Here is a 27282-nt window from a genome sequence, read left to right on the forward strand (position 1 = left end):
GGACTCTCTGCTTCCTGGACTTATAAGTCTATTTCTTTCACCAGGTAGGGGAAGTTTGCTGTCATTATTTCTTCAAATGGGTTTTCAATAGCTTGTTTTCTCTTCTCCTTTGGCACCCCCATAATGCGAATGTTGGTATGCTTGATGTTGTCCTAGAGCTGTGGTTCTCAACCTACCTAATGCCGCGACCCTTTAATATAGTTCCTCAGGTTGTGGTGACCCCCAACCATAAAATTATTTTCGTTGCTACTTCATAACTGTAATTTTGCTACTGTTATGAATCATAATGTAAATATCTGATATGCAGGATGTATTTTCATTGTTACAAATTGAACATAATTAAAGCGTAATGATTAATCAAAAAAACAATATGTCATTATATATGTGTTTTCTAATGGTCTTAGGCGACCCCTGTGAAAGGGTTGTTCGACTCCCAAAGGGGTCGCTACCCACAGGTTGAGAACCGCTGTCCTAGAGGCTCCTTACTCTATCCTCATATTTTTGGATTCTTTTATCTTTTTGCTCTTCGGATTGGGTGTTTTTTGCTTCCTCGTATTCCAAATCATTGATTTGATTCTCAGAATCTTCTACCTTACACTTGAATTCCTGTAAATTACTCTTTATTTCAGTTAGTGTATACTTGATATCTAGTCATTTTGACAGGATGGTGAAACACATTGTGGAGTAAATTGAGCCCATGTAGAAGTATGTTTGGAGTTTGTATTAACAATGATTGCTGCAGGGATGAGGCCTTTTGGGCTCCCATCTGATTTAACGTAATTTCATATAGAAGCTACTGAGTTCAGCATTATACATACATGGTTTTCTTAAGAGAGTTACTATGAATTTTGATAGTATAGTTCAAAAGTAAATGTATAATTGATTCTATAAACTAGAAAGAAAATTAACTCATTGCATTCAATTCAAAAGTATCTACAATTTTTAAATCCTAGGTAACTTACTAGATAATCCCAACAGCTTTCTCTCTATTCTCTAGGCAGAATATGTTCAGCAAATATAAGCCAATTTTTCATTTTAGTCAATAATTTATAAAGGTATTTTTAAATGTTTAGGTGTATGGGTTTATGTCCTATACCCTTAAATAAACTGACTGAAAATCTAGATGAATAAGTTTTAGTGAATATCTATTATACTATGTTGTGAGAATGAAAGACATTTTTAATTTTGGGAACTATACCTGCCTTTTTTCCTGTCTAGTCATCTAGATAGTCAATTAACAAGTATAGTTGTAGCATAAAATTTGTTCTCTTCAGCTCTGGGGAGATAATTCGATTTTGTAGAAATTTTAAAGTAATGTCTATTTTCAAATTTGAAGTCTTTGCAAAAATACAACTTCTCTGTTGTTTAATAGTTAAGGTAAATATAGAGATTGACTAAGTGCATATTTAAATTTTATAGAAAATATGGGGAAATTCACAAATACCTAACACTGTTAATCATGTTGCACACAGCAGTTACTAATGGTGGTGAGCTGTAGTGCTAATTCTTTCAAAACATTTGAGAGAGAAAACTAAGGTTTAGTAGAAATTAAGGAATATTACAAAATCTTATGGGTAAAGGTGACAGTTAAAGTCACACTGTCACAGGGTCGCAGTTTTAACCCTCAGTCATGGGAAAACTGTGACAGTTGGCACCTTAACAGTCAAATAGTATAAAATGTGAATGAAAATATATTTTCTAAATGTTTGGATTCCATCAAGAATAAAGCACAAGGTGATCTTATTGCCATTAAGTCATATTCTCTAGATCACTGAGCATAATTAAAAGTATATAATAGTTTTTTCTATAATCATAAGTGGGAAGAAAAGCTTCTTGGTCCCAAATGTCCTTGAGAACTTATATAGTTGGGGCAAAGGTAGGTTTACAGTTGTGAGTACACAAAACAGTTTATTCTTGTATTATTATTATTTACTTTTTATTTTTATTATTATCTTCCATACAAACAATTGTGAACTTACTTTTGCCATACCCTGTATTTTCAGTATTGAAAATATATATGAACAGAGGTAGAGAACTTTAAAGAGTGAATTGTCAAACAGCTAGTTTCTTTAAACATATAGGCCTGAAAATGGCTCTTGAGTGCCGTAAGATCTCTTGTATCTGTCTGGTACTTGTGATTATACTAGTAATTTTTCTCCCCTCACTTTCTGGAAATGGATATGGGTGCAGATATATCACATTATAAAGGTATTTATAAAGTTTATAATTACAAAATTTATAAGTGAGTACCTGTTCTTTGTATAGCCTAAAGATTTGCGTTACCTAATTCTGAAAGACTGGAGACAATCACTTATTCCTTAGAATGTACTGTTTAATTTTGAGTCATTGCCTTCACTATATATTTACATTTCCTTATTACACTCATCACAGATCAGCCTCTTTATTTTTGAAAGCTGGTGCACCCCTAGAACTTAACCTTGAGAGAAAGGTCAGTTTGCTGTCCTGTTGAAGATTAGTGGTCACATCAACAAAGAGAGCTTTTTAGTAGTCTCTAGTGTTTTCTTTGAACACATAACTATTGTGTTGGCCATTGAAATTGTGTTTTATAACATTTATTATAATTTTTAAAAGAGTTACTGTGACTTTTTTTATTATAACTTGAGGTCAAATTTTTATCCAAGGATGTGGTTTTGCATTCATAGCAGATTATGGAGAAGATGGGATTCTTTTTTTTTTTTTTTTTTTTTTTTTAAATATATTTTATTGATTTTTCACAGAGAGGAAGGGAGAGAGATAGAGAGAGTTAGAAACATCGATGAGAGAGAAACATCGATCAGCTGCCTCTTGAACATCCCCCACCGGGGATGTGCCCACAACCCAGGTACATGCCCTTGACCGGAACCGAACCCGGGACCTCTCAGTCCGCAGGCTGACGCTCTATCCACTGAGCCAAACCGGTTTTGGCGAGATTCTTTCTCATTTATATTTATTAAAACCTGCTTTCCAAAAATCAAGGAATTGGGGGCAAGTATGTCAAAATTCCTAAAAATTACTATATTTAAGAAAACCCTCAGAATAAGGAATTTTATTTGAATATAAGTTGTGCTTTGTGGGTCCGTCTTTCCATATTATAAATCATAGGATAAGTTCTGCTTCATAGGGTGCAGACCTTTTAATAATTGACTTTCAGAATGGGGACTTAGCCATTGAGAAGAAGGCCGGTATGCATTCTCGGATTTGATAGAAAGCCTGCTAATTGTCTCTTCTAAACACCAAATAAAAATTATTTTAATGCCAAGTGAATAAAACAAGGTGCAAAAGAATATATCCAGTATGATACTGTTTTTAGAATGTTCATTAGTAAACAAGCTAAACAATATTGTTAGGGATACATACCTACTTGGCAAAACTTCAAAGAAAAAATACGGAATGGTTAAAGAAATAGCAGACAGTAATTATCTTTGGTAAAGAGAGGAGCTGCTAGGAAGCATCAGGGTTACTAAGGCAATGTTCTCTTTCAGAGTTGGGGGCTGGGTTTATAGGTGTTTGTGTTGTCATTGTGTCTCATAACTTAAATACACTATAACTGTTTGTGTATTGTGCCTATCAAATTTTTCACTATTGGATTATTTTCTGTAATAAAAAATATATGGGAGATTTGTTATTCAAAAGCCTACAAATTGTTAGATTTATTTTTATAAATAGAATGCCCTTTCCTGAATATATTTAATTGTAGACTTTTATGTAGATTTTTATTTGAATCTCAGTTAATTCATGCAACTGTAACAGCTGGTGGCATTTAAATTCTAAATATTGCTTATTCTCATGTGTCTGCATCATTAGAATCAGGTGTTGTAATCACCCAGTGCTGCAGGAGATGGAAAGTCAGCTAGAATAAATATAGTTCTGGAGACTGCAGAGGGAATAATTTGAAGATGTAATTTGTATATAAGAATTCATTTTGTTTATGCATGTGGCAATCCATTTTTTTATCTTTTAATAAGAATGAGATGTAGACAAACATTGGTTTTGTTAAATGTGTTGTTTGATAAGGGTTTGATTATAGCGATGGGGGTCTTTCTCCCAAGTTCCTACCCCAGTTTAACTCTATTTAGCACATATTTCTTCAGCTCTATTCTCTGAGGCACTGGGTACCCAGATGTTTCCATCTGTGTGGTTGTGCCTTTGGTTGACCTGTTGGGGATAAAATGCCCACTTCATGTCTTACAGCCACCTTTCAGTTACTCAATTCCCATCATACTGACTTTTCTAAATAACTGATTTTACAGAATATCTTGTCACTTTTTACTCTGTATATGGACTCAGCCTACTGAAACATTCTTACAGTATTTTAAGAAACTGAGCAATTTTTCTTTTTTCCACTCAGCTGCTGATAAAGATGATAGTTCAGAAGACCTGTCAGTGCCAAGTAGTCCACATACGGAAGCGATACAGCATAGTTCTGTCAGCACATCCAATGGAGTCAGTTCAACCTCCAAGGCAGAAGCTGTAGCCACTTCAGTCCTCACCCAGATGGCGGACCAGAGTACAGAGCCTGCACTTTCACAGATCGTAATGGCTCCTTCCTCCCAGGCCCAGCCCTCAGGAAGTTGATTAGAAACCTTGCAGTGCAGCAGTTTTAGATACTCATTAGTGACTTCAAAGGGAAATCAAGGAAAGACCAGTTTCCATTTATGCGAAATCTGTGGTTGTAAATTTTTTTTTTTACTTGAAATTAAATTTGGCTCTAAAGTTGGGGTAGCAGCAGTTGATGATCAGACTGAACAACAGTTTTTATTCTCTGGAAAAAGGCTGATTTTGCTTTTTTATAAATATTGTTAGATTTATTAATTTTTCTGTGCTCAATGTATAAATTGTATTATAATTCATTGTGGTTTATTTCATTTTTAGTTTGGTGGTGTTTAATAAATGGGGGTGTTCCTGAATCTCTCTTCCCACTTCCATTTCTTTTGACCACCTTTTATCCCTCAACTGTGATGGTAATATTGTTATATCATTTATACCAAAGTTCTGCTTAAATCCTTATTGACTTTGTACGTTAACAAAGTCATAAAGCACTAGCAAGAGAAAGTTGCTTTTAACCTTTTTGCCTTTTATTTTGCACATTATGCAAAAGGAAGAACATTAGAAAACACTTTTTGAGTGAAAACATGGTAGAAGACATACAGTGCTTTTATGCACACTTAATCTTAAACTAAATCAAGATCATGAATAGTGCATTTTTCTTTGTAAAGATTTTAAGTAAACATGAATTTTGGAATCCTTTATCATTTCAAAAATGACTATTTTTCAAGTTTTAACTTCAGTATTTTAAACCTTATGTTTTGAGGCTAATAAAATATGAAATTATATAATGTACAATACAGGGTTATCAGATATCTAATAATTTTTTGAAATTAGGTTTTTGGGTGTTTTTTTTCAGGTTTCAGGTTACAAACTGAGAAGTTTATGCATAATCAAGTATGGTATAGTTGCCAGAAAAGCCTAAAATTACTACTTAGAAAATTTAAGACTGTTTACCCCCATTGTCTTGTACTTGCAAGCTAACTTGTACTTATTCTTGTGAAAGCACTGTCATCTTTTAGTAGCAAATTTTGATAATGTTTCTTGTGGGGGGGGGAAATCAGTATCTATCTTTAGAACAATGTAATTATAAAGTGGGAAGCAAGAGTGAGTGAGAGAGAGTATTTGTATGTGTGTGTGTGTGTTTGTGTCTTTCAATAGTTTATGCCAGCAATCTTTGCTTGAATGTTTAACGATGCCTTCAGTGTGATGCTGGCCAATAGGTGATTGCAATTTAAAACGTCATTACTGTGCAGGCTTGGATAACTAACATTCCATGATGTAGTTTGTTTCTGATGAGATGATTGTAGGTACACTTTTCTCATTATCCAGTCATCTGTGGGATACTGAGTTTTCTAATGTGCCATTATCTATTTTTATTCTGCAGTTACGTTCAAAATACAGTACAATATTTTAAAATAGACTAAATTGTTAAAAATTTAAAAGTAGTAGATGTGTGTAAGAGAACTTTGTAAAATAGTTATGAGTCCTACCCAGTAGCAACTTCTGGCATTCAAGCAGGATTCCATTATGTAAATATCTATAATGCATTTATAATAAGTTGTGTAGTTTGTTCTGCATCCATACTACACTCTTTGCTAAAGTCTCAGTGCCATCTCCTAATGAGACTGACATTTAAAACCTACATGGAATATCCTTGACAACTCAAAGAAATATCTCACCTGCCTAAGTTCCAGACTGGGAAGCATTCAAATTATACAAATGACATTTTAGGACTTTTAAGTTATGAAGATAATAGGAATCTTATTGTTTGGTTTGTTAAAACTGAGAACATTTTAGTTGATAATTCTAAATTTTTTTAAATTTGTAACTGATTTTATAATTTTAAAGTAATCAATTTCTAATCATGATTTTTCCATAATTATGCTAAGGAGTTGATCTCAAAGGCACAAAATATGAATTTTGCAAGAAGGCTATTTTTATTGTAGTTTGGATGGGTTAGGAAAAGCCTCAATTTTTCTCTCTCCTAAGTCCTTTGGTGCATTTTCCTTTCATTTTATTATTTATGCAAGTTAAAGTTCTTTGATAACAGGAATTCTTGCAACTGTAAAATAAAGCTACATAGATGTAAGAAGTCATGTAAACGGTTAATGAGCTTACCAACGTTAGCAAAACTTTCATTGTAAATCAGTCTGTACTCAGCAAATAAAAATCATTATTAGTTGTATAAACACAAATTCCATTTGGACTTTCAGGATGTCACACTACTTCTGTACCTAGCATTTTGAGTCCTTATATTTGCAATGTTACACAAACTGTACTATTTTCTTTCATGTGCAGTTTGCATGAGTAAACCATCAGAGAATAAATTCTATCTTTAAATTATGTTCATAATTGGCTTGTTCTTACCTGTCTTTCATAAAGTAGCATCACCTGATGATATTTTTTTTTCCTTCGGGCATTTATCACCTGAGAAGAACCTGATACTCTATTTCTGTGATAAAATTTATTCATTCTCAAAGACTTTTTCACTGCAGGGTGCTCAGGCCTTATTCCTGTTTCTCAGCATTCGGTTTAAGCCCCATTAATGTACAATGAATCTTTAATTCAGGTCCCTAACCTGAAACATTCCTTCAAATTCACCCACACACAGATCCACCAGCCTTTGGTGTCTCTTGGTGCATCCCTGACAAAACATCTTAAATATACTAGTAACATATCCAACACTGAACTATTGGTCTTCCCCCACCCTACCCTCACATAGAATTCTCCCACAGTCTTCCATAAGTTAACTGATGGCAACTCCATTCTTCCAGTTGCTTAAGCCAGAACAACCTTGTCATTCTCATTTCCCCTCTTTTCACAGTCCACAGCTAACTCACTGGGAAACAGTTTGTTTTACCTTCAGAATAAACCAGAATTCAGCCACATCTCACCATTTACACTGCAATCACCCTAATCTGTGCCATCATTTCTCACCCAATGTATGCACCCCAACTGAGAATCAAACTTTGGTGTACTCAACAGAATGATGCTCCAACCAGCTGAGCCACCCGGCCAGGGCTCCTATCACATCATTTTATTCAGTGAATGAGTGCTACTAGGTGCTAGTCATTGTTCTAGGGCTCTTGGAATACACCAATTAGCAGTACCCAAATATCCTGCCTTTGTGAAGCTTGCATTCATTCTACATGGCAGGGGAGGGTGTGTGCTGGGAAACACAACACAGTAAGTAGCTTGTGTGTTACATGGTATTAGAAGTGGTTAGTGCTGGTTGAAGAAAAAGACTAGTTTTGCTGCCGCATATAGAGTAATGTTTCAGTCTTACCTCCGATTAAATAAATCTGAAGATACAGAGAGTCATGGCTATTTTTTATTTTAAGGTACACATTCTGACATGCGCTTAATTTGGATTATGTGATATGAGAGAAAAGATTTCATGAAGACAAGCTGGCGCATTTCTGTAACAGTTTGACAGCTGATATGTTGAAAGTGCAAAGGCATGTTTACTAGTATTTTAGATGACAGGAAAGATAATGTCTTAGCTCTCACTTATGTCCTTACTGTTAAATACAGTTTTGATAATTCTACATCTGAGACTATAGATTTTGATGTGTGACACTAAGAATTTACACTGAGTGGCCAGATTATTATGACCACCTGACGTTTGTAGGCAAATTAGGTATAATTTCACACTGAAGTTGCTAGAGGGCCAAACCATTATAAATAGGGAAGCAGGTTGTTTACCATGACAGTAGAAGTGATTTATGGGTAAACAACGCGATTTAACAGCCTTTGAACGTGGGATATATACACGATTTAAAGGCTGTTAAATCGCATTGTTTACCCATATCTTCAGAAAAAAATCACTTCTGAGGTAATGCATGCTAAAACCATGGTAACTTCTGTTAAAAAATTCTAGCTCAAGAAATGATGTCATACATGTAAATTAAGAAGATCGACTTTTTTATAGCCTGGCACAAAAATTAGGCAAAAATTATTTAATGGGGTTTATTTAGCAGGATTTAAGATGATATAGAGTTGTCTGAGTTTCTTATAAATGGGAACAAATGCATATGTGAGGTCTATGAGGAACTGAGGAAATTATCAATACTATTATTCTCCAAAAATAAGCCCTTTTGCATTATCCATTATCATTGGTAGGATTGTAAACTGGTGCTGCCACTATGGAAAATAGTATGGAGATTCCTCAAATAACTAAAAATAGAATGGCCATACAACCCAGCAATTCCACTTCTGGGCATTTATCCAAAGAAAACAAAAATACTAATTAAAAGTTATATGCACCCCTATGTTTATTGCTGCATTATTTACAATAGTCAAGATACTGTAGCAACCTAAGTGTCCATCTTTAGGTGAATGAGTAAAGAAGTGGTATATATACATAATGAAATATTAAACAAAAGAATGAAATATTGATATTTGCAACAATATGGATGAACCTAGAGGGTATATTATGCTAAGTGAAACAAGTCAGAAAAGAAAACAAATACTGTATGATTTATCTTATATCTGAAATGTAAAAAAAACAAATCAAATGAACAAAACAGAAAGGCACCTGTGTGTGAGGAGGGGGTGTGTGTGAAAAGGTGAAGGGGAATAAGTGCAAACTTCCAGTTATAAAATAAGTCACAAGGATTTAATGTACAACAGGGAATATAATAACTTTATATGTTGACAAATAGTTAATAGACATAATGGTGACCACATTATAAGGTATATAAACGTTGAATCCTATATTGTACACATGAAACTAATATAGTGTATATCAACTATACTTGAATATTTTTTAATATGTTTTTTATTGATGTCAGAGAGGAAGGGGGAGAGAGAGAGAGAAACATCAGTGAGAGAGAAACATCAATTGGCTGCCTTGAACCTGCAACCCCGGCAAGTGCACCGACCAGTAATCAAACCGGCAACTTCTTGGTGCATGGGATGATGCTCAACCAACGGAGCCACACTGGCTGGGCCTTAATAATGATTTTTAAAAAGAGACAAAGAAGAGAATAAGAAGTCCCTGCATAGCTCATTGCAGTTCCACAAGAAAAGAAGCAGAAGAATGGGAGAGACTGATTCAAAGAAATAATGACTATTAGCTACTATAAATAAGACCTGAATTCTCAAATACAAGAAACAATTTACATAAAATTAAGTCTCTATCTAGACAACATCCTGTTACTATTTTAGAACACCAAAGACAAAGAATCTTAAAAGCAGAGAAAAGATACCTCACGGATAAATAAAAAATGACAACGGACTTACAACAGGGGTCAGAGGAAAATGTAATACTGTCTCCAAAGTGCTGAAGAAATGTTCATAATTGTTAACCCTGGATTATTTTCTCTGGGTGTTTTTGAAAATTTCCATAGTACAAAAAGAGTGTATTTAAAAAATTTTAAACACTGATGGGAAAAATTACAGTCAACCCAAAATTCTATTATCTAACTTATTTAGGTTTAGTCCTGTTTGGCCTTTGACATCCAAACCATTTAATGTCTTATTCTTTAGACCTTAGGGCTAATGACTTCTTCAACTGTGCCACTGTGGTCCCCTCACACCTGGGCAGAAGGGACTGCTTCTTGAGCTCCATACTTTAAAAGAGTCCCTCTATCACTTGAGATCTGAGGCTCAGCCCCGACAGAGCACAACCCGTGACCTTACCCAGCTGCTCCCAACGTACACCATTCAGGCCCCAGGAAGACACTTGCCTGCATTGCTTTGTCATCAAAACAAAAGGGACAACATGTCACCTCTGATGTCAGAGATGAACACTAGTTTGTACAGGAAAGATCTGAGTAGTGGGAATGCTTGGGTAAGAAAAAAGACTAACGGGTCAAATTTTGTCTTTCAACATAAATGTAATAGAACTTGCAAAGCACAGTATCATTTCCCAGTAATGTCAAACACCCATTTTCTTTTCCTGTTTCAATTTGTAGTGTTGTCAAAAGATGTGTGCAGTGCTTGAGAAACATTTTGCAATATCAATAATTTTTATTACTCTTAAATTTGTAAATTTCAGGTCTAAATGCATGCATGAAGTGATACCAATTCCCTTTATATTGGCAACTAGATAGACATTAAATTAAAATTGCAATAAAAATTGCAGTAAGTTTGATATTCATTAATTATGATTTTATTTTACGTTTTCATAGATTACCATTATAGGACAATACAATGTTTTTTGAGAACAAAATTACTTTTTTATTTTTGCATTTATATAAGTTTCCATTTTGATAAAATTATAATTTTGTATAGTTTGAATAATTAATTTTGCTTTTAACCCTTTATATCACTACTGTCAAGAGAACAGAATTTATGAAAATCTTATATTAACATAGTGATTTTATTGAAATGAAGGCAAAAATAAATATATCAAATGTCAGATTTTGTGTCTTAATTTTTTTATTCCTGTAAATATTGTTGATCCATTAAAGAACATCTAAAATATGTGCAATAATTAAATTCAGTCATCTTTCCTATTTTACTGACTTTTGATCATAAAAAATAACTTTATTTTTTAAATTATGGAAATATTCATCAAGGCAGGAGGGTTTATTTTATCATTTGTTTTCTTAATTTATAACTTTCAAAAACCTAGACAACTGATATATATATATATAAATAATATATATATACATATATAGACATGTATACACACACATATATAGGGTGGGGCAACAGTAGGTTTATGGAAAATAATGCAATAATTAATAATACAAGAATAAACTGTGTTTCACATATTCACAACTGTAAACCTGTTGTCCCACCCTGTATATATACATATATATACATATATGCTTTTGTACCCTGATGCCAGGCCGCTAAAATGTTAAATATAGGTAGGCCTATCCACTAGGCCTCAATACAAGATACTCTTTATTCCCTTTCATTTTGTGTGCAAACTAGCCAATTCTTATTCTAAACATTGCTTCTTAGTGTGCCAAAGTAAAGGAAAACATAGAGAACTCTTGAGGGTCTCAAACCAGCAATTCCAGAGATCGCAAATGTCACTTCTGCTCACAGCCAGGAACGAGTGACATAGCTTGACCCAAACACAAGGGTGTCAGAAGGGAAGAACTGGAAAGATTTGGTCAGTACAGTTGGTGTATTACCTTCCTATTTCACAGATGAGGCAATGAAAGTTTAAGTAACCCAGGCACATAGTTACGCAGGCGACAGAGTTAGAATTTGAATGCAGGCAGTTTGGCTATTGACCACTATGCTACACAAATCCGGAAGAACTTGAAGAAATCCTAGGAAGTGCTCTAGGCACGTGCAAGATGTGAAATCAGGGTTCAAGTTACCTCGTATAGTTCTCAAGGACACAGGGAACCGTAGCTAATATCTCAGCGTAATCTTTACAGTGCTCTGACTCCAAATCCCAGCCATGTTATCTTGTTTTATGTTAGCGCAAACGTTACTAAGGAGATATCCAAAGGGCTCTCGGGGTTCATTCCCTCACCTCTTTCAGCAGCTTATCCCGTTCAGCAGAAAATCAGGTAAATACCAGAGACTGAGCTCTGAGCCTCTTTATCTGTTTCTCAGGCAATCCCATAGTTATATCCACTAAGTGTTCCTCTCTCCCATCTTCCCTATAAATATATAAAACACTTTGGGCCCCTCTCCTGGGTCATGTGCACCCCAAGATCAGCTTGCTGCAATAATGAGAGCTCTGTGCCAGGGCCCTGTGCCAGTTCTCTGTTGTTTTTCTCGATTAACTTTATTCTATGACACACAGCACTAGTGACTTGTGTACCCATTCACTGTAAGACATTTTTTAACACCCAGACTTGTGTGCCCGCCCCCTACCCACATACACATACATCCTCCCCTTAAAACATTACCCAGGGAAGGAAAAAGATTCACAATAAATAACTCATTATACAGGAAGATCTGATATACCAGAAAGAGTTGTGAAAAAATAAAAACAGTGAGATGTACAGCTAAGTCCAAATTATTATTGATACTGTATTTGTGAGTTTAACTGTTTAAGGTCTTAAAATGCTATGGGCATAAATTACAAAAATTAACTGGAACAAAAGCACAAGATGGATTCAACAAATCTTGGAAGGTATGTGGGGCAGAAGGGAAGAATGAAATTGTACTGAGATTCTTAGTTTGTTCTAAGGTAGTTGTACCCAGTACCCATGGCCACTCCTTAAACAGCAATAGAATATTTAGTGGCACTGGGCCAACCAGCTGCAGACTAATACGTCGGCCAGGCGGAGTTCATTCAGGAAAACCAAAGCTCTACTTGGCATTTAAACAGAGAGAATACAATATAGCCAATGAGTTTAATGGATGTTGGAAAACTGAAAAGTCAAGTAGGAACATTGAGGTAAAAGAGAGGTAATAACTTTAGGAAGCAGCTACAACTCCTAGAGGCGTGGGAACAGAGAGAAAACACTGAGGTTATATAGACCCTAAAGGCTCAGAGGACAGGTTTCAGGCTGACTTAGATCTCGGAGGGCAAAAGAAGCTGGAGACAGGGACCAATTGATGCAACTGGAGTGCAGCACCATTCTTGGGGGTGACATGAAAGCAAATAAGGAAGAAGCAATTCCTTTCTCCTACCTTCGTGTCCTTCCACTGCCTCTTCTTGAAACTTACCACGAAGTCAGCAGACGAAGGAGGAATGTAGTTTGCAGAGCCACAACCCCAGCGCCAAAACCAGCGTTTAGAAGGGTGGGCATGCATCTGAACAATGACAGCTCAATAACCACACAACGGCTTCCCCAGCCTCCCTCCTCCCCGGGTGGGGAGGTGATGGTGGCCCAGCTCATTGGATGAATGGAAATCACATGTGCAACTCCTGGGTCATCCATCCATCCCCTCTTCTCTTTCCTTGGGCTGCAATGTCCAGCTAGAGGTGAGCCACGGGGTCACACAGGTGAGGTCAACACCTTACAGACGGCGGAGCAATAAGATTAAAAAGACCTGGGTCCCTGAAAACACTGAGGCACATAATGAAAAGAAAGGCTTCATTGGGCTTGTTGAAACTCTAAGCAGTGGTTCTCAACCTTCTGGCCCTTTAAATGCAGTTCCTCATGTTGTGACCCAACCATAAAATTATTTTCGTTGCTACTTCATAACTGTAATGTTGCTACTGTTATAAATCGTAATGTAAATATCTGATATGCAGGATGGTCTTAGGCGACCCCTGTGAAAGGGTCGTTCGACCGCCAAAGGGGTCACGACCCACAGGTTGAGAACCGCTTCTTTAAGGCTTTATAGGGGGCAGGAAGAAAGGAAAAAAAATTAATATAGTGGAAATCATGAAATTGAGGGCAACAACAGTAGAGCATAAAAATACAGTTGGATGACAAAGCAATCAGCCTTTAACTCTATTCGAGACGTGTAACAGAAGAAGAAAGGTTGAAAATAAAGAAATGAAAGAAGATATGCTGGGAAATACAAACTAATAAAATTAGAGGTCAGACAATATGGATATTGGGCAAACTAGCGCTCAAAGGATGCAGTATTAAATGAGACAAAAAACTATTTAAATTTAGATGGGGAAATCTATCAAAAATATAAATAAACCTTCTCATTCTGAACAACACCTCACCAAAATGTATTGTAAGAGAGCATGCCATGCATAAGCTGGGTCACAAAATATTTTAATTCTTGGAATTGAACTTAGCTTGTTATACAACCCAATTTCAATTCAGTGTGATGTTAAAACGATTCTTCTATGAGACAGACTAGCCAGAACCTGAGAAGTGCATCTGTAATCACAGGGCCACTACCCCTTTGACTCTATAGGACAGTGGTTTTCAGCCTCGGCTGCACATTAGAATCACCTGGGAATCTTTTTAAAATCCTGATTTCTGGGCCTCCTCCTCCGGAAAGTCTGTTTCTTTGTTACTAATGTCGTGGCCCCACCCCATAACAAAGAAGACTCCCTGTGTAGAAGTGGATGCTGTCGCTACTGTGTTGCTGCTTTGTGCTTTTTTTTTCTTCTCCTGTAGGTTATATTTTCCATGATCCCTAAACCATCAGCAAAGCCTACTTAAATGTTCCCACCTGGTCTCAGCTTTCGCTCCCGGGCGGGGCGGGGCAGGTGCAGGGAGAGTGCAGCACCCGCAGGCGGAGGTGGCCACCCGGCCTCGGCCTCGGCCTGGCCTCGCTGTGGCCTCCTAGCTCCCACACCTCCCCAGCTCCTCCTGCGGCTCCGTAGCCAGGTGTGGCTGCCGTGGCGGTGGCTGCGCTGCCTGCTCTGAGTCTGCCGTCCCTGTCACTCTGGCCAAAGAGGCTCTGGGCCCGGCACCTCCCCACCAGCCCACCTCCTGCGCCAGAGGAAGGCGCTCCAGGCAAGGGGCCCACAGCCCGGGCAGGGGCTCCTTCCACAGCCAGGTTTTGTTCTTCGCTCGTTTGGTGGGGCTGGGCTATTTGTTGATTTGGAGGAGCTCTAAAACAGTGTAAAGGGGCTATTGGAACCACCGGAGGGAAAGGCCCAGTCCACCAAGCAGGTGCTCCTCGAGGGCAGTCCTGGGGAAACGCTGGGTTCCCACGTCTGACTTGTCTCCTGCCAACTGCTCCCAGGCAGCGCTCCTCCGGGGTGCGCTGTGGGAGCCTGGGAGCCTGGGGTCTCACTGCGGGGCGGGTAGGTAGGAGCTAGCGCACGGGTGCAGAGCACTGGGCGCTGCGGGGCTTTGCTGGGCCTGTTCCCCCGGGGCCACAGAGGAGATGATCTGCCCCATGGGGGTGGGAAGGGGCGGGGGAGAGAGACCCAGCCGTCCTGGGCGCTCCGATCAGAGAAACAGTGGGCGCTGAGGAGCACGGGATGACAGGAGACGACAGATAATGGGGGTTCATTTGGGAGGTTTGGGGAGACAGTAAAGATGGCTGTGAAGTCTGGGTGGAATGCGATGGGGTCCCTGTCATGTCACGTCCACTCTTCAGCAAGGTCCCAGAGCCTCACAAAAGTGAATGTGTTCCGGATTGGGGAGGGGGGGGGATTCACATCGGGCCTGATCCTCAGGGAGGGGAACCCTGGATTACAGGGACCCCCAGCAAAAAGGTGGTGCCCTTAAATGGTTAGGCAACGTAGGAGAGCTTGATAAAGGGACTGATACGAAGGGGTGGACAGGGCATAGAGGATGTGCAAGTGTTGTCACTGGAGCTAGTTCTACGGGGCAAGGAGTGGGTAGGTGGGAAGCTCGGAGGGAGAGAGCTGCGCGGAGGGGCTGCCTGACAGACCCGGGACAGCCGCTGAGAGCTGAGCCGGCCCACAGCGACCCCAGGGAAGACGGAGGCTTGCCCAGGTCATAGAGCCGGGAAGTAGCAGAATTAGAGTTCGAATCCAGGTTGGACATAGAGGGAAAGGAAGGCTTTGAGTGGGTACTATTTCTAATGAAAAAAAAAAAATAGTTATTTTACTTAACTAATGTTCTCAAGCTGGGAGTACTTTTATAAGTAATCCATAATTTGGGTTTTAAACAAAGTGATTTTAGTAATAAAATTACTAAAGAAGACTCAGTATGTCTAGAGTAGGAGCAGTAGGCACTGTTAAATAAGGAATTTAAAAGTCTAGTATCTTTAGTTTAAAGGGGAATTTGACTTTTTAAACATGAATTTTTTATTTTAAAAGAAAGGTGCAAGAATTGTAAATAAAAGTGATTTCTCACACAGGCAACAACTCATACTTCTCTCCTGTGCCAGGGCTTGCCTCCTGCATACTCCGTGCCCAGGTCCTTCCCAGGGGAGAAAAGAAAGACCTAGTCATCTCCGCTTCATTGAAAGAAAAATGAACAGTGTGCATAACACTTGAGAAAAGCAAACTTTTCGTTTTTACCATAGCGGGTCTAGAAAATTGGAATTAGTAGGAAAGTAAATATTAAGACTGAAATGCAGGTGGTAATGTTTACTTTTCAGTACATTTCCTTCTGAGATAGGAGTCAAAAGAAATGTTACTTTCTAATTAATTGAACAAAACACCACCTAGTGGTAGTATTTTAAAAGTGAAGAGAACATATAAGTTTCTTATAGAAAATTTGAAATGGAAACACTATCAGTTTATTTTAGCAGGTAATTATCAGTTTAACATTAATTTAATATTAAAATATACAAGGGCTTACATAGGTGGGGTTTGTGTGTGTGTGTGTGTGTGTGTGTGTGTGTGTGTGTTTTGTTTGTCTTTTTTCTTGGCTATAACTGTTAAAAGCTAGACAAATAAAATCCTGTTGCACCAAATATCATTGAAAACTCCTTTCTTATGGAGGCCTCCCTAATGAGGTCCAACTATGTGTCTGCAAAAGTAAGAACTACATGCTACATATTACACTGAGCACTTTAAATGTATTATCTCATTTAATCTTCCCAACAAATGCACGAATCAGGTTCTATTTATTTCTTATGTTTTATGAATTAAAACACTGAGGCTCTGAGCAGATAATTTTCTCAAGGGAACACAATTAGAAAGTAACAGAACTAGGATTCTGTAATGGGGTAATGTTTTCATAGTAAATTATACAACTTCTATTTCTTTACCCTCCCTCTCACTCTAACCATCAAGCAGGAATAGTTTTCTAGGTGCATGACCTACAGAGAAACAATTGAGATAGTTTAGAAAAAAAGAGGTTGTAGCTCAATTTTGACTTTCAAAACAGGTATTTTAAAGCCCGGGGTACAAAAATAGTAATGAGAGGCCTGGATCTCTACTGTAAGAACTAAGCACTTTAACATGAAAAGGATTCTTGCTATGCCTCCTAGCACTGAGAGGCAAGCTTGGACAATGATCACAAAGTGTATCAAGAACCATGGAGAAGAAAAAATGCAAAATGTGAGTACAGGCCCTGCTTCCTGGTTTGGGGAGGAACTTAGAAGGCTTTGGGGAGATGAGCACTCAACACATGAGGGCCTGTTCCTTGACCCCCACTTCGAGGTCGACTTTATGATGCCAGGGAGTGACGATGACCAGCAGATAGGTTGGGAGAAATTCAAAGCAAATGAGGTTGTTGCTGCTCTCCAGCACCTGGCAAAGAAAGCCGCTAGCCTCCTGGAGATGCCTCGTGTTTGGAATGGCGCTAGCGCAACAGGACCCCAGGAGGCGGCTTAGCCTGGACAGGACAGCTGTTTAGATGAGTGGCCCCAGGGCAGCTTCACAGGGGCCCAGGATCTCCAGAACGGGGCAGGACATGTAGCTAAGAGCTCCTGGACTCCAAAGGAGGGGCATGGAAGTGCTGAGAAACTTGGCAGCCTGGAAGAGTTGGTGTTTCAGACCATGGTGTTCCAGAGAACCTGAGGCAAGACTCACCAACACAGCGGGAGAAGCCCGTGTACAGTGATCGAAGGCCCGGGGGCTCTAGCACACAAGGGGGACAAGACCTCAGGGGATGCCAGCAAAACAGGATGACAGCTTCCTCGTTGCTGTTATGTAATTTGAAGTTCCCTCTGAGCCAAAATGTCAACTGGGAAGAAGCAGGTGGAGGTGGCAAATCCGCTGAAAGATGGGACGTCGTGCCAAATAAACACTTGGAAACTTAGCAGAGACTGTGCTTAGGAGCGAGGGACTTAGGAGAGGGGGAGGGAAGAGTCCAGGCATGGAACTGGCAGGTCATGGAAAAACCCCTCGTGCCACGCGTCCTCCTGAACTTTGTTCTTCCTGCTTTCTTCCTTGGTGTCCAGCTTGCTGAGCTTTTACATGTATTCGTAACCAAGAAACCTGGGAGCTACCAAAAATGAGCCGAATGCTGGCTCTCAGCAGACAAGCAGAAGGTGTGCAGCAATCACAGGAAAGCCGGCTCGTGCACAACCAGATCGGCAGCCCACCGCAGGTCAGCCCGGAGTGCTGGGCTGCAGAGCCTGCTGTGGCAGTGATGGGTGGTGTCCCTGGGATCTGGGGACAGGTGCTCAAGTCTCACAGAAGGGGAGAGTGGGCAGCAAGCACTCAAGTGGGCAGAAGAGACCAAGAACAGAAACTAGCCTGGGCTGGTTAGCTGCCAGGGTCACCCTTTAGGACAATGGGCAGCTGCCACTAGTTCTGTTACCCCTGGGCACTTACTACACTGTTGTCCCAGGGAACGCTTTCTCAAGGGCCCCTTTGTCTTTGCATTGTTGCTCAGGAATTAAAGCTGCAGGTGGCAGCATCTGAGTGGCGCAGCTGCCCATGCTAACTAACTCCCAGGGAATGGTGAGAGGGCTTACCTGTCTGCTTCAGGTGCTGTAGTGGGAGATCGGTCCCCACCAAGACTTATACATGGAAGACTCTCCTAATCTATAATAATAAAAGGGTAATATGCTAATTAGACCGGACATTCTTCTGAATGTCATTCCGGATGCCCTTCTGGACAAAGCTGGGGCCAGAGGGAAGCCAGTGCCGGCAGCCGGGGGAAGGAAGGCCTACTCTTGCACGAATTTTGTGCATTGGGCCTCTAGTGTAGAAGTAACATTCTGATGCTGGGTACCCAGAGGAACTAACAGCAACCCCCACCCCTGACCTTGGCTAAACCAGTGCAATCACAGCATCAGAAACACCGGGTAGGAGGTGGAACCCACAACGCCGAGGCCTGCCTTCCAGCCTGAAGTGGCCTGGGAAATGCAGGAAGACTTCACGGACGTAGGTAGGAATGATTTTAAATGTGTTTCCATTTCCACTGGGCAAGGGCGCACTGCAAAATGCCTTGTAGGGAGTCCAGCTATCCCCTGCTTTTTGAAAGTTCATGTCACACCACTTTTTTGCTAAAGACCACCATTTAGTAGCTGTTTTCGTTAACGGAGAGGATTTTCACTTTTACAAAACAGGCAAAGGTTGCATTCAGCATTTGTTTGCACCCGGAGCAGCAGGAGTGGCACTGTTTTTACTGCATGTTAGTGTTATTTGATACGATTTGGTAGGTTATTTAGGGGGGCTGGGAAGACTCTACATTTTTTCCATATAAATTAATGTAATTGCTTCTTCGTTTTACGCCTAATTCAAAAGTTTTCATGGGAAGCGCTCTGCTTTGGATAGCAGGGGAACCGTACTTGAACGAAAGTCATGGTTGACATAAGAGGCCAGGACGCTGAAGCAGCTCTGAACTCTGAGACTGGGGGCTGGCCCGGGGAGCTACCCGCGCTGAGCGCCCTCGCAGGCGGAGTGTGGACGCGGGGTCCACGGGCCGTTGCAGGTTTCCTCCCACTCCCCTCTCCCGGAGCCTTCCCAGGGCGAGGCTCGGATTCCCAGCTGCGCGGGGATTAGCTAAAGTGGGCGCAGGTGCAAAGGCTAGTGTGGCTTCTCCAGGTGAGAGTGGGGAGGGGTGGTCCATCAGGGAGGCTGTTCTTGGTGCGTCGCGATGGGAGACTGGAAACGGTGACTGCTTTTTCATTTCTATCCACAGTTTGGCTCAGTGGATAGAGCGTTGGCCTGCGGACTGAAGGGTCCTGGGTTCCATTCCTGTCAAGGGCACGTGACCCGGTTGCAGGTTCGATTCTCATTGATGTTTCTATCTCTCCCTCTCTCTTCCTCTCTGAAATCAATAAAAAAATATTTTTAAAAAAGACATATGAGGCACCTCAGGGCTGAGGCAGAGAATGTCTGTGGTTCTGAGGCACTTCAGCCTGGTGGCCAGGACAGAGGGCAGACGTCCGCTAGAGGCCGTGGCCCTGCGGGGGCCCTTCTTGGTCCTGGGTGTCCTTCCTCCCCTTTTCTCAAGCTCCTCCGAGGATCCTGTCAGCAGAAGAGGTTTCTCACCAGGTCTGTTCTTTCTTTTTTTTCTTTTTCATTTTGATTTTATTTGATACTTTTGAAAGAGACAGAGGGAACAGAGTGGGGAAAATGTGACTAATCCCCCAACTGGGGGGCCTAGGGGTACAAAACCAGACTTCTCTACCTCAAGGTTCACCCAGACTGCAGGGGAGTTTCAGTGCCCAGGGAGCCCAGGGAAGTTAACCTATCACAGTGCTCTAGCTAAAGCATATGTTTAAAACTAGAGAGGGTTTCAACTTAACACAAAATTTAAGTTGCAACATTTCAGCAAAGGGGCCGTGACCCACAGGTTGAGAACTTCTGTTCCAGATGATTTGATTCTTCTCTTCAGGACCACACTTAGAGCTCCACCCCCTCTACCCGGGGACGTGTGTGCGTGTGTGCATGTGTGTGTGTGTGTTTGCGTGTGTATCCACCTTACTCGCCCCCCGCCCCCACACACAAGGCGTATATAAAGAAGAAAAGCCCATTAGCAGAACAATTGTAATTTATATGAAATATCCAGGTACTTGGCTGATGGTCTTTAAATTCTGGCTTTCTCTTGTCTGACCCAGAACCCTTTGGTCAGTCTGTTTCCATCAAAGGTCAACAAAGTTATGAACAGATTGGATCAGTACGTTGGCTCTCTGAGACCACTTACGAGGAATCAATCGGTACTGACTACTCAGAGCTAGAAAGAATCTGTATGCTTGTAAACACTGGAAGACTCCTATTTTGACAGAGAGGAGTATTGCTAAATTGCTTTGAGATTCTCAAAAGGAGATTAACCAGTGTTAAAATTTCAACTGAGTACATTTACAGATCAATGTGGCTTTATTCAATGATTCATGAATCGGGCAGCATCCCATCGAGCAGATAGAAAGGCGTTCCCAAGAGCTACAGAAAAGGGAAGGTTTCTACAGGCTGAGAGGGGACAGGAAAAGGAGGGTTATTAGCAGAGAGTGGGTTGGTTCAGGCTTAGGTAACCGACCTCTGGGGGATGGGAGAGGTTTTATTGGGGATTATCTCAGGTTGACTGGTTAAGGGTTACATTGCTGGGAGAGGGGCTGAAGATTGAGCTTAATCACCAAATGGCCAATGATTTCATCAACCATGTTTACATAATTATACCTCCATAAACACCTCTACCCACGGTGCTGACAGAGCTTCCAAGTTGATGAACACGTGAAGGTGCTGGAGTGCTTTCCTGAGTTCTGTGAGCCATTCTACCAAACCTGGAATCTGAGGAGGGAGTTATGGGAACTCCTGATTGATAGCCGTTTGGTTGGTCAGAAGTACAGGTGACAACCCAGGGCTTCTGACTGGGCGGTCTTCTGGGGCCTGCGCTAGCTCCGGGCAGTGAGGGTCAGCATTGAATTGCAGATTACCCGGTTGGGAAGTGGGAGAATCGATGGGTGTGGGAAAAAGCCAACACATTTGGTGTCAGAAGTATTGTGAGAAACAACAGATAGAGCACATTTAATAAATGTAAAATTAACCACCTAGAATATGCATTTTTGTTTTTATATTCATTTTCTGAACCTAGGAAGTTTTTCATAACTTTCCATATATTCCAGATTATTTTACAATTATTTTATATTGCTCTTATAATTAGAGAAAGCAAACTCCAAAACAAAACAAAAAGTTGCCAGGGAAAACAACAATAGAGGTTCAAGAGGTTTAAATGATTCACTGACTGACCCCTCTTGCTGCCTCTATTTGGATAAACAGTTGTAATGAATTAAGAATTTCTGTATTACAAGATATTTACTTTTCTTCCTATAAACACACATATATTAAAATGTCCATGGCTGTTTTTCACTGCCGTTTGAACCTACAATGTACAAGAAATAGATTTTTAAATAAGTCTTTCAATATACTATCGGTATATATATATATATATATATATGTATGTGTGTGTGTGTGTGTGTTTATGAACACACATCTACACTAATAAAAGAGAAACATGGTAATTGGCGTACGACCGCTACCCTTTTCATTGGCTAATCAACGAGATATGCAAATTAACTGTCAGCCAAGATGGCGGCCGGCAGCCAGGCAGCTTGAAACAAACATGAGGCTTGCTTGCCTCAGTGACAGAGGAAACCAACGTTCCCTGCCTGCGGCTGCAGGCCTCTGAGCCTGCAGTTTCAAACATTGTAACAAATACCGCCGGACTTCAGCCAGCAGATTCGCAACATTGTATGCAAAGGCCAGAAACCTACTTTCAGCCGCGGAGACCTAAGAGCTGGAGCCAAGCCTCAAGCTAAAGCTGGCCCAGAATAAAAAAGAAAAAAAAGAAAAAAAGGAGCGGTTGGGAAATTCAGTCACTCCCAGCCTGAAAACAGCCCTCAGCTCCTCACGCAGGCTGGCCAGGCACCCCAGTGGGGACCCCCACCCTGCTCCAGGACACCCTTCAGGGCAAACCAGCCGGCCCCACCCATGCACCAGGCCTCTACCCTATATAGTAAAAGGGTAATATGCCTCCCGGCACCGGGATCAGAGTGACAGGGGGCAGCGCCCAAACCCCCTGATCGCCCTGTGGCTCTGTGTGTGACAGGGGGCGGGGCCTCAACCTCCCTATCCATCCTGCTCTGTTCGTGACAGGGGAAGGCGCCCCAACCCCCTGAGCAGCCCTGCTCTGTGCCTGATAGGGGGGAGCTCCCCAACCCCCCACCCCCACGGGCCCTGCTCTGTGTGTGATGGGTAGAGCCATAACCTCCCCATTGGCCCTGCCCTGAGTGTGAGAGTGGCAGCACCCCAACCCCCTGATCGGTCCTGCTCTGTGGGTGATAGAGGGCGGTGCCCCAACCCCCTGATGGGCCCTGCTCTGTGCGTGAGAGGAGGCAGTGCCCCAACCCCCTGATTGGCCCTGCTCTGTGCGTGACAGGGTACAGAGCCCCAACCCCCCTGATGGGCCCTGCTCTGTGCGTGACAGGGGGTGGCGCCGCAACCTCCCCATCGACCCTGCCTTGAGTGTGACAGGGGACGGTGCCCCAACCCCCCAATCGGCCCTACCCTGTGCGTGACTGAGGGTGGCATCACAACCTCCCAATCTCCCTGCTCTGTGCATGACGGGGCGGCGCCCCAACTCCCCAATCGGCCCTGCTCTGAGCCCAACCAGGGGCTGCACCTAGGGATTGGGCCTGCCCTCTGCCACCCGGGAGCAGGCCTAAGCCAGCAGGTCGTTATCTCCCGAGGGGTCCCAGACTTCGAGAGAGCACAGGCCGGGCTGAGGGACCCCCCTCCCCACCGAGTGCACAAATTTTTGTGCACCGGGCCTCTAGTACATATATATGAAGAATATACATACTTTGTGTAAAATATATATATTCTTTTTCAAAAGCAGCATGGAGGTGGAGTAGTGTTTGGAAACAAGAGAAAGGGTGTGTGTTTTTTCTGTTCTAAAGAAAAGTTAAACCACTTTCGCTGTGGAGTAAACAGTAATTCTGGTCCCCCTGACTCATTTTCATTCCTTTGTGTTCATTTCGCGTGGGCTCTGCCAGCCAGCAGTGGTTCTGTAAGCAAATGTTCTGGCAACTCTTTCTTTAGAAAGAAATGCACTCGAAGATAGGATCTGCGCTGTTAGTTCTGTCTTCTGTGCCTCCAGGACTGAGAGGGAAGCGACCGAAATGAAACACAGCAATTAGATGAGTTCACGTCTAACCTCATCTCAGCCTCACACCAGGGCAGGGCCAGTGCCTTCTCCGGGCCCTTCCAAGGCTGCGGTGTGCGTCTGCGCAATAGTGAAGGTTGACTCGGCACTAACAGCATGGGGACAGGCCCGCAGACAGGACCAGCTGCAAACAATCTGCCCTGGGAGGCAGCCCTGGCTTTTTCCTCTCCCACTGGGCCTTTAGGGCAAAAGGCAAACACTGTAGCAGCTGCTTCTACTTATCAAAAGTTGCAATTCGTTGGTCTACTAGTGTTTGGTTAAGCTCTTTATATCTAACCTCCTTTATATCTAAACAAAATTTCCGAAAAATAGTCACATTATTTTAGGATGTGGAATGAAACAAAGCAGTCATGTATGATTGATCCATCCCTCCCACAGTTAGGATTCTTTGTTCATGTGTCCCCAAACTATGTTCACCTAGCTCCTCTGGGGCTCAGGGACTTGCAGCTTTGCAAGGCAGCCCTCGTGGGTAGAGAGCAAGTCCTTCCCCTGAGCCCCTGAACACAGTCTAATCTTTGAGTGTTTTATCATAGTCTTGCCATTCTACCAGCTCAAAATGAACTTGTGGTCAGCTCAGGGTCTGTCTTACCTGAACTTCTGTTAAATCATCTTAGGTCCAATTATTTAAGCAAGGGGAAAGTTTTGGTGCAGAGTAATTTCAATCATAAGTGACAGAAGTCTGGCTAAACTAGATGAAGTCACAAGGGGGATTTATTGGTTCATATAGCCAAAGTATAAGAGGAATCCATCTTGGTTTCGAGGCAATAGGATCAGAGGCAAAGATGCTGTGGTTAGGGGGTGGGTGGGATTTGTTACCAGTGGAAGATGAGGGAAAGCCTGCCAGGCAGGGGTCAACAAGAGCCACTGAACAGCAGATGGAAGTCTTGGTTACAGGCGCGGAGGCCTATTCTGGCTACCTCAAAGGTAAAGGAAATGCATTGGAAGGCACAGATGGTGTGTAGAATCATAAAATCAGCTAAAGAACCAGGATCACTAGTTTGAGGGATCCAAGGAGCATGAGATGAACTGGAAGGTGCCTTCCCTAGCACGAATGAGCACCAACCTTCCCCCCAGGCCCCATCATGTCTCTTTGCTCAAGATGTTGAGATGCCTCTGCACACCTGTTAGAATGGCTGAAGTGAAGAAGACTGACCATAGCAAGTGTGGACAAGCATGTGGAGGGACAGGTCTCCTGCACTGTTGGCGAGGATGTGAAATTCACAACCACTTGACAAACACTTCTTAAAACTTTAAAAATGCATTGATCATCTGACCCAATCATTTTACTCCTAAGTATTTACCCACGAGGAATGGAAGCATGCGTGTCAAGACTTGTACGTGAATGTGTATAGAACTTTGTTCAGAATGGCCCCAAACCGGACACAGGTGAAATGCCACAATAAAAAGGCATGAACTGTGATGCACCCAACGGCATGGGTGAATCTAAAATAATGATGCTACATGGAAGAAGCCAGTCCAAAGAGGCTACCCAGGCCATGACTCCATTTCTGTAAAATTCTTTAAAACGACCACTAAGCTGCAGTGACAGAAAGGAAACCCATAGTGACAGAAGGAAGTCCATGGTCTTCCCGGGGAACAGCTAGCTAGAGGAAGGGACTACCAAGGAGAATAATAAAACTTCGGGGGATGATGGATAGGTTTGCTACTTTGAGTGTGGCGATGGTTTCATGGGCACTCAGATGTCTAATTATATCAAAGTGTACATTTTAAATATGCATAATTTGTCATATGTCAATTATACTTCAGAAAATCTGTTTAAAATGTTCTCTGCAGCCTAGCTGGCGTGGCTCTGTGGTTAAGTGTCAACCTGTGAACCCAAAGGTCATGGTTCGATTCCAGTCAAGGGCACATGCCTGGGTTGTGGGCTTGATCCCCAGTGTGGAGCGTGCGGGAGGCAGCCGATCCATGATTCTCTCTCATCATTGATGTTTCTCTCTCTCTCTCTCCCTCTCCCTTCCTCTCTGAAATCAAATAAAAATATTTTTTTAAAAAATAAATAAATAAAACGTTCTCTGCAGTCTCCACTACAGGCTGGGCAAAGAGGTGATCTTCCTCCTCTCCACGCATCACTATTGGAGAAATTATGAAATGTGTGCTAATTTCTTAGTGTGTCTTTGGTAAGTTAGTCTTTGAAGGTGTTGGCTCTAGTGGAGGTGGAATGCCTTGGGGGAATGCAGCATTTAGTTAGTTCATGGTTTCATACACCCAACTCATCCCTTCACAGGAAACTGGTAAATGACTACATCAGAATGCTTATGTTTGTAGGAACATTCAAAATCACCGAGTTCAACAGGGACATGTAGTAAGTGGGGGAAAAAACTGAGAATCAAAGAAGTAATTTGCCTAGAGTTATTTGGCTGGTTTTTTAAAAAATCACGATATAATTAATTAATTTTAAAATTATCTTATTTGGCAAAGACAAGCCCCCTCAAAATAAATTCTAACAGCAATCTTGTCTGGTTTTTTGTTTGTTGGACTGGTTTCTGCTTCTTCAGTCATCTCTGTGATTTATCTAATCTAGAGATACCCTCTCCCACAGGAAAAAGGGATGGGAAGGATGTGGCGGGCACTGGACTGCTAGTGCCTTTCTGAATTCAGCTGTTTTTCTCCACCAAAGGTCTGGACAGAATTCCTGGAACACGGTGGCCTGGTGGTGGCTCCCATCCTCGTGTCAATGAACCATCAGGGACAGTGATCATGTCTGGCTGATTCCCTCCTGTGGCCCGTTTTTGTCATCGGTAAGAAACAACAACAAAACATATAACCAAGGGGAATTTCCAACAATCAGATAAACATTATTTAAACAGCAATAGTCATCCAAATCCTTGAAGCAATCTAAGATGTAAGACATCTGGTTCATTTCAATAGCAATTTTGTTACAAGCTCAACTTTTTCCTTCAAATTTGGGAACAATTTTTGCAATAAAATATGAAATAAAACAAAGTGATAGTTCTATGGTATACCTGATACAAAAATGAATTTCAGATGTAGGGAGCACTTAAAACCATAAAAGTGCTAGAATAAAATATAGACGGATATGGATTATACTTCTTTTATGGTATATGTTCAATGCATGCCCTCTGTTCCCTTTAAGAGCTGCTCTTTCTCCACCATTCCCCCCTGAAGAGGAGCCCCCCAGAGCTTGTGTCTCTAACACTCCCTGGACACAGCTTATTCATTTTTATTTTTTATTTTTTTTGGGGGGGGGAGTGGTCGGAGAGGTAGGCCTAGCTACTAGATGTGTAAATTAGCTTCTCTTTTCCATGAGTCAAAACTGGGGCACAGAGCTGCTAGTCCACTTGCCAGTGGTGTTGGAACTGGGGTGGCCACAGTGTGGATAAACAGTTTATCAGAGAAGAATGAGGCAGATGCTTAGAGAAGCAGAGAG

At 41.5% G+C, this 27282-nt stretch overlaps 1 protein-coding gene across 2 annotated transcripts in view; it reads left to right on the top strand.

Moving 5' to 3' along the window:
* ATF2 (activating transcription factor 2) overlaps positions 1 to 26618 on the top strand; it is a 103687-nt gene extending 77069 nt beyond the window's left edge. The window contains exon 14 of one of the 2 annotated variants that reach the window (XM_036319012.1): positions 26512 to 26618. In XM_036319012.1, the coding sequence (XP_036174905.1) occupies positions 26512 to 26603 (92 nt within the window). In that variant the 3' untranslated portion in view covers positions 26604 to 26618. Of the gene's footprint in view, positions 1 to 4348; positions 6892 to 26511 lie in introns of those variants that run through there. The other variant, XM_036319011.1, reaches the window with a different exon arrangement.
* Positions 26619 to 27282: the final 664 nt, after the last annotated feature.

The sequence above is a fragment of the Myotis myotis genome, unplaced genomic scaffold (assembly GCF_014108235.1).
Source record: "Myotis myotis isolate mMyoMyo1 unplaced genomic scaffold, mMyoMyo1.p scaffold_m19_p_8, whole genome shotgun sequence".
NCBI lineage: Eukaryota > Metazoa > Chordata > Mammalia > Chiroptera > Vespertilionidae > Myotis > Myotis myotis.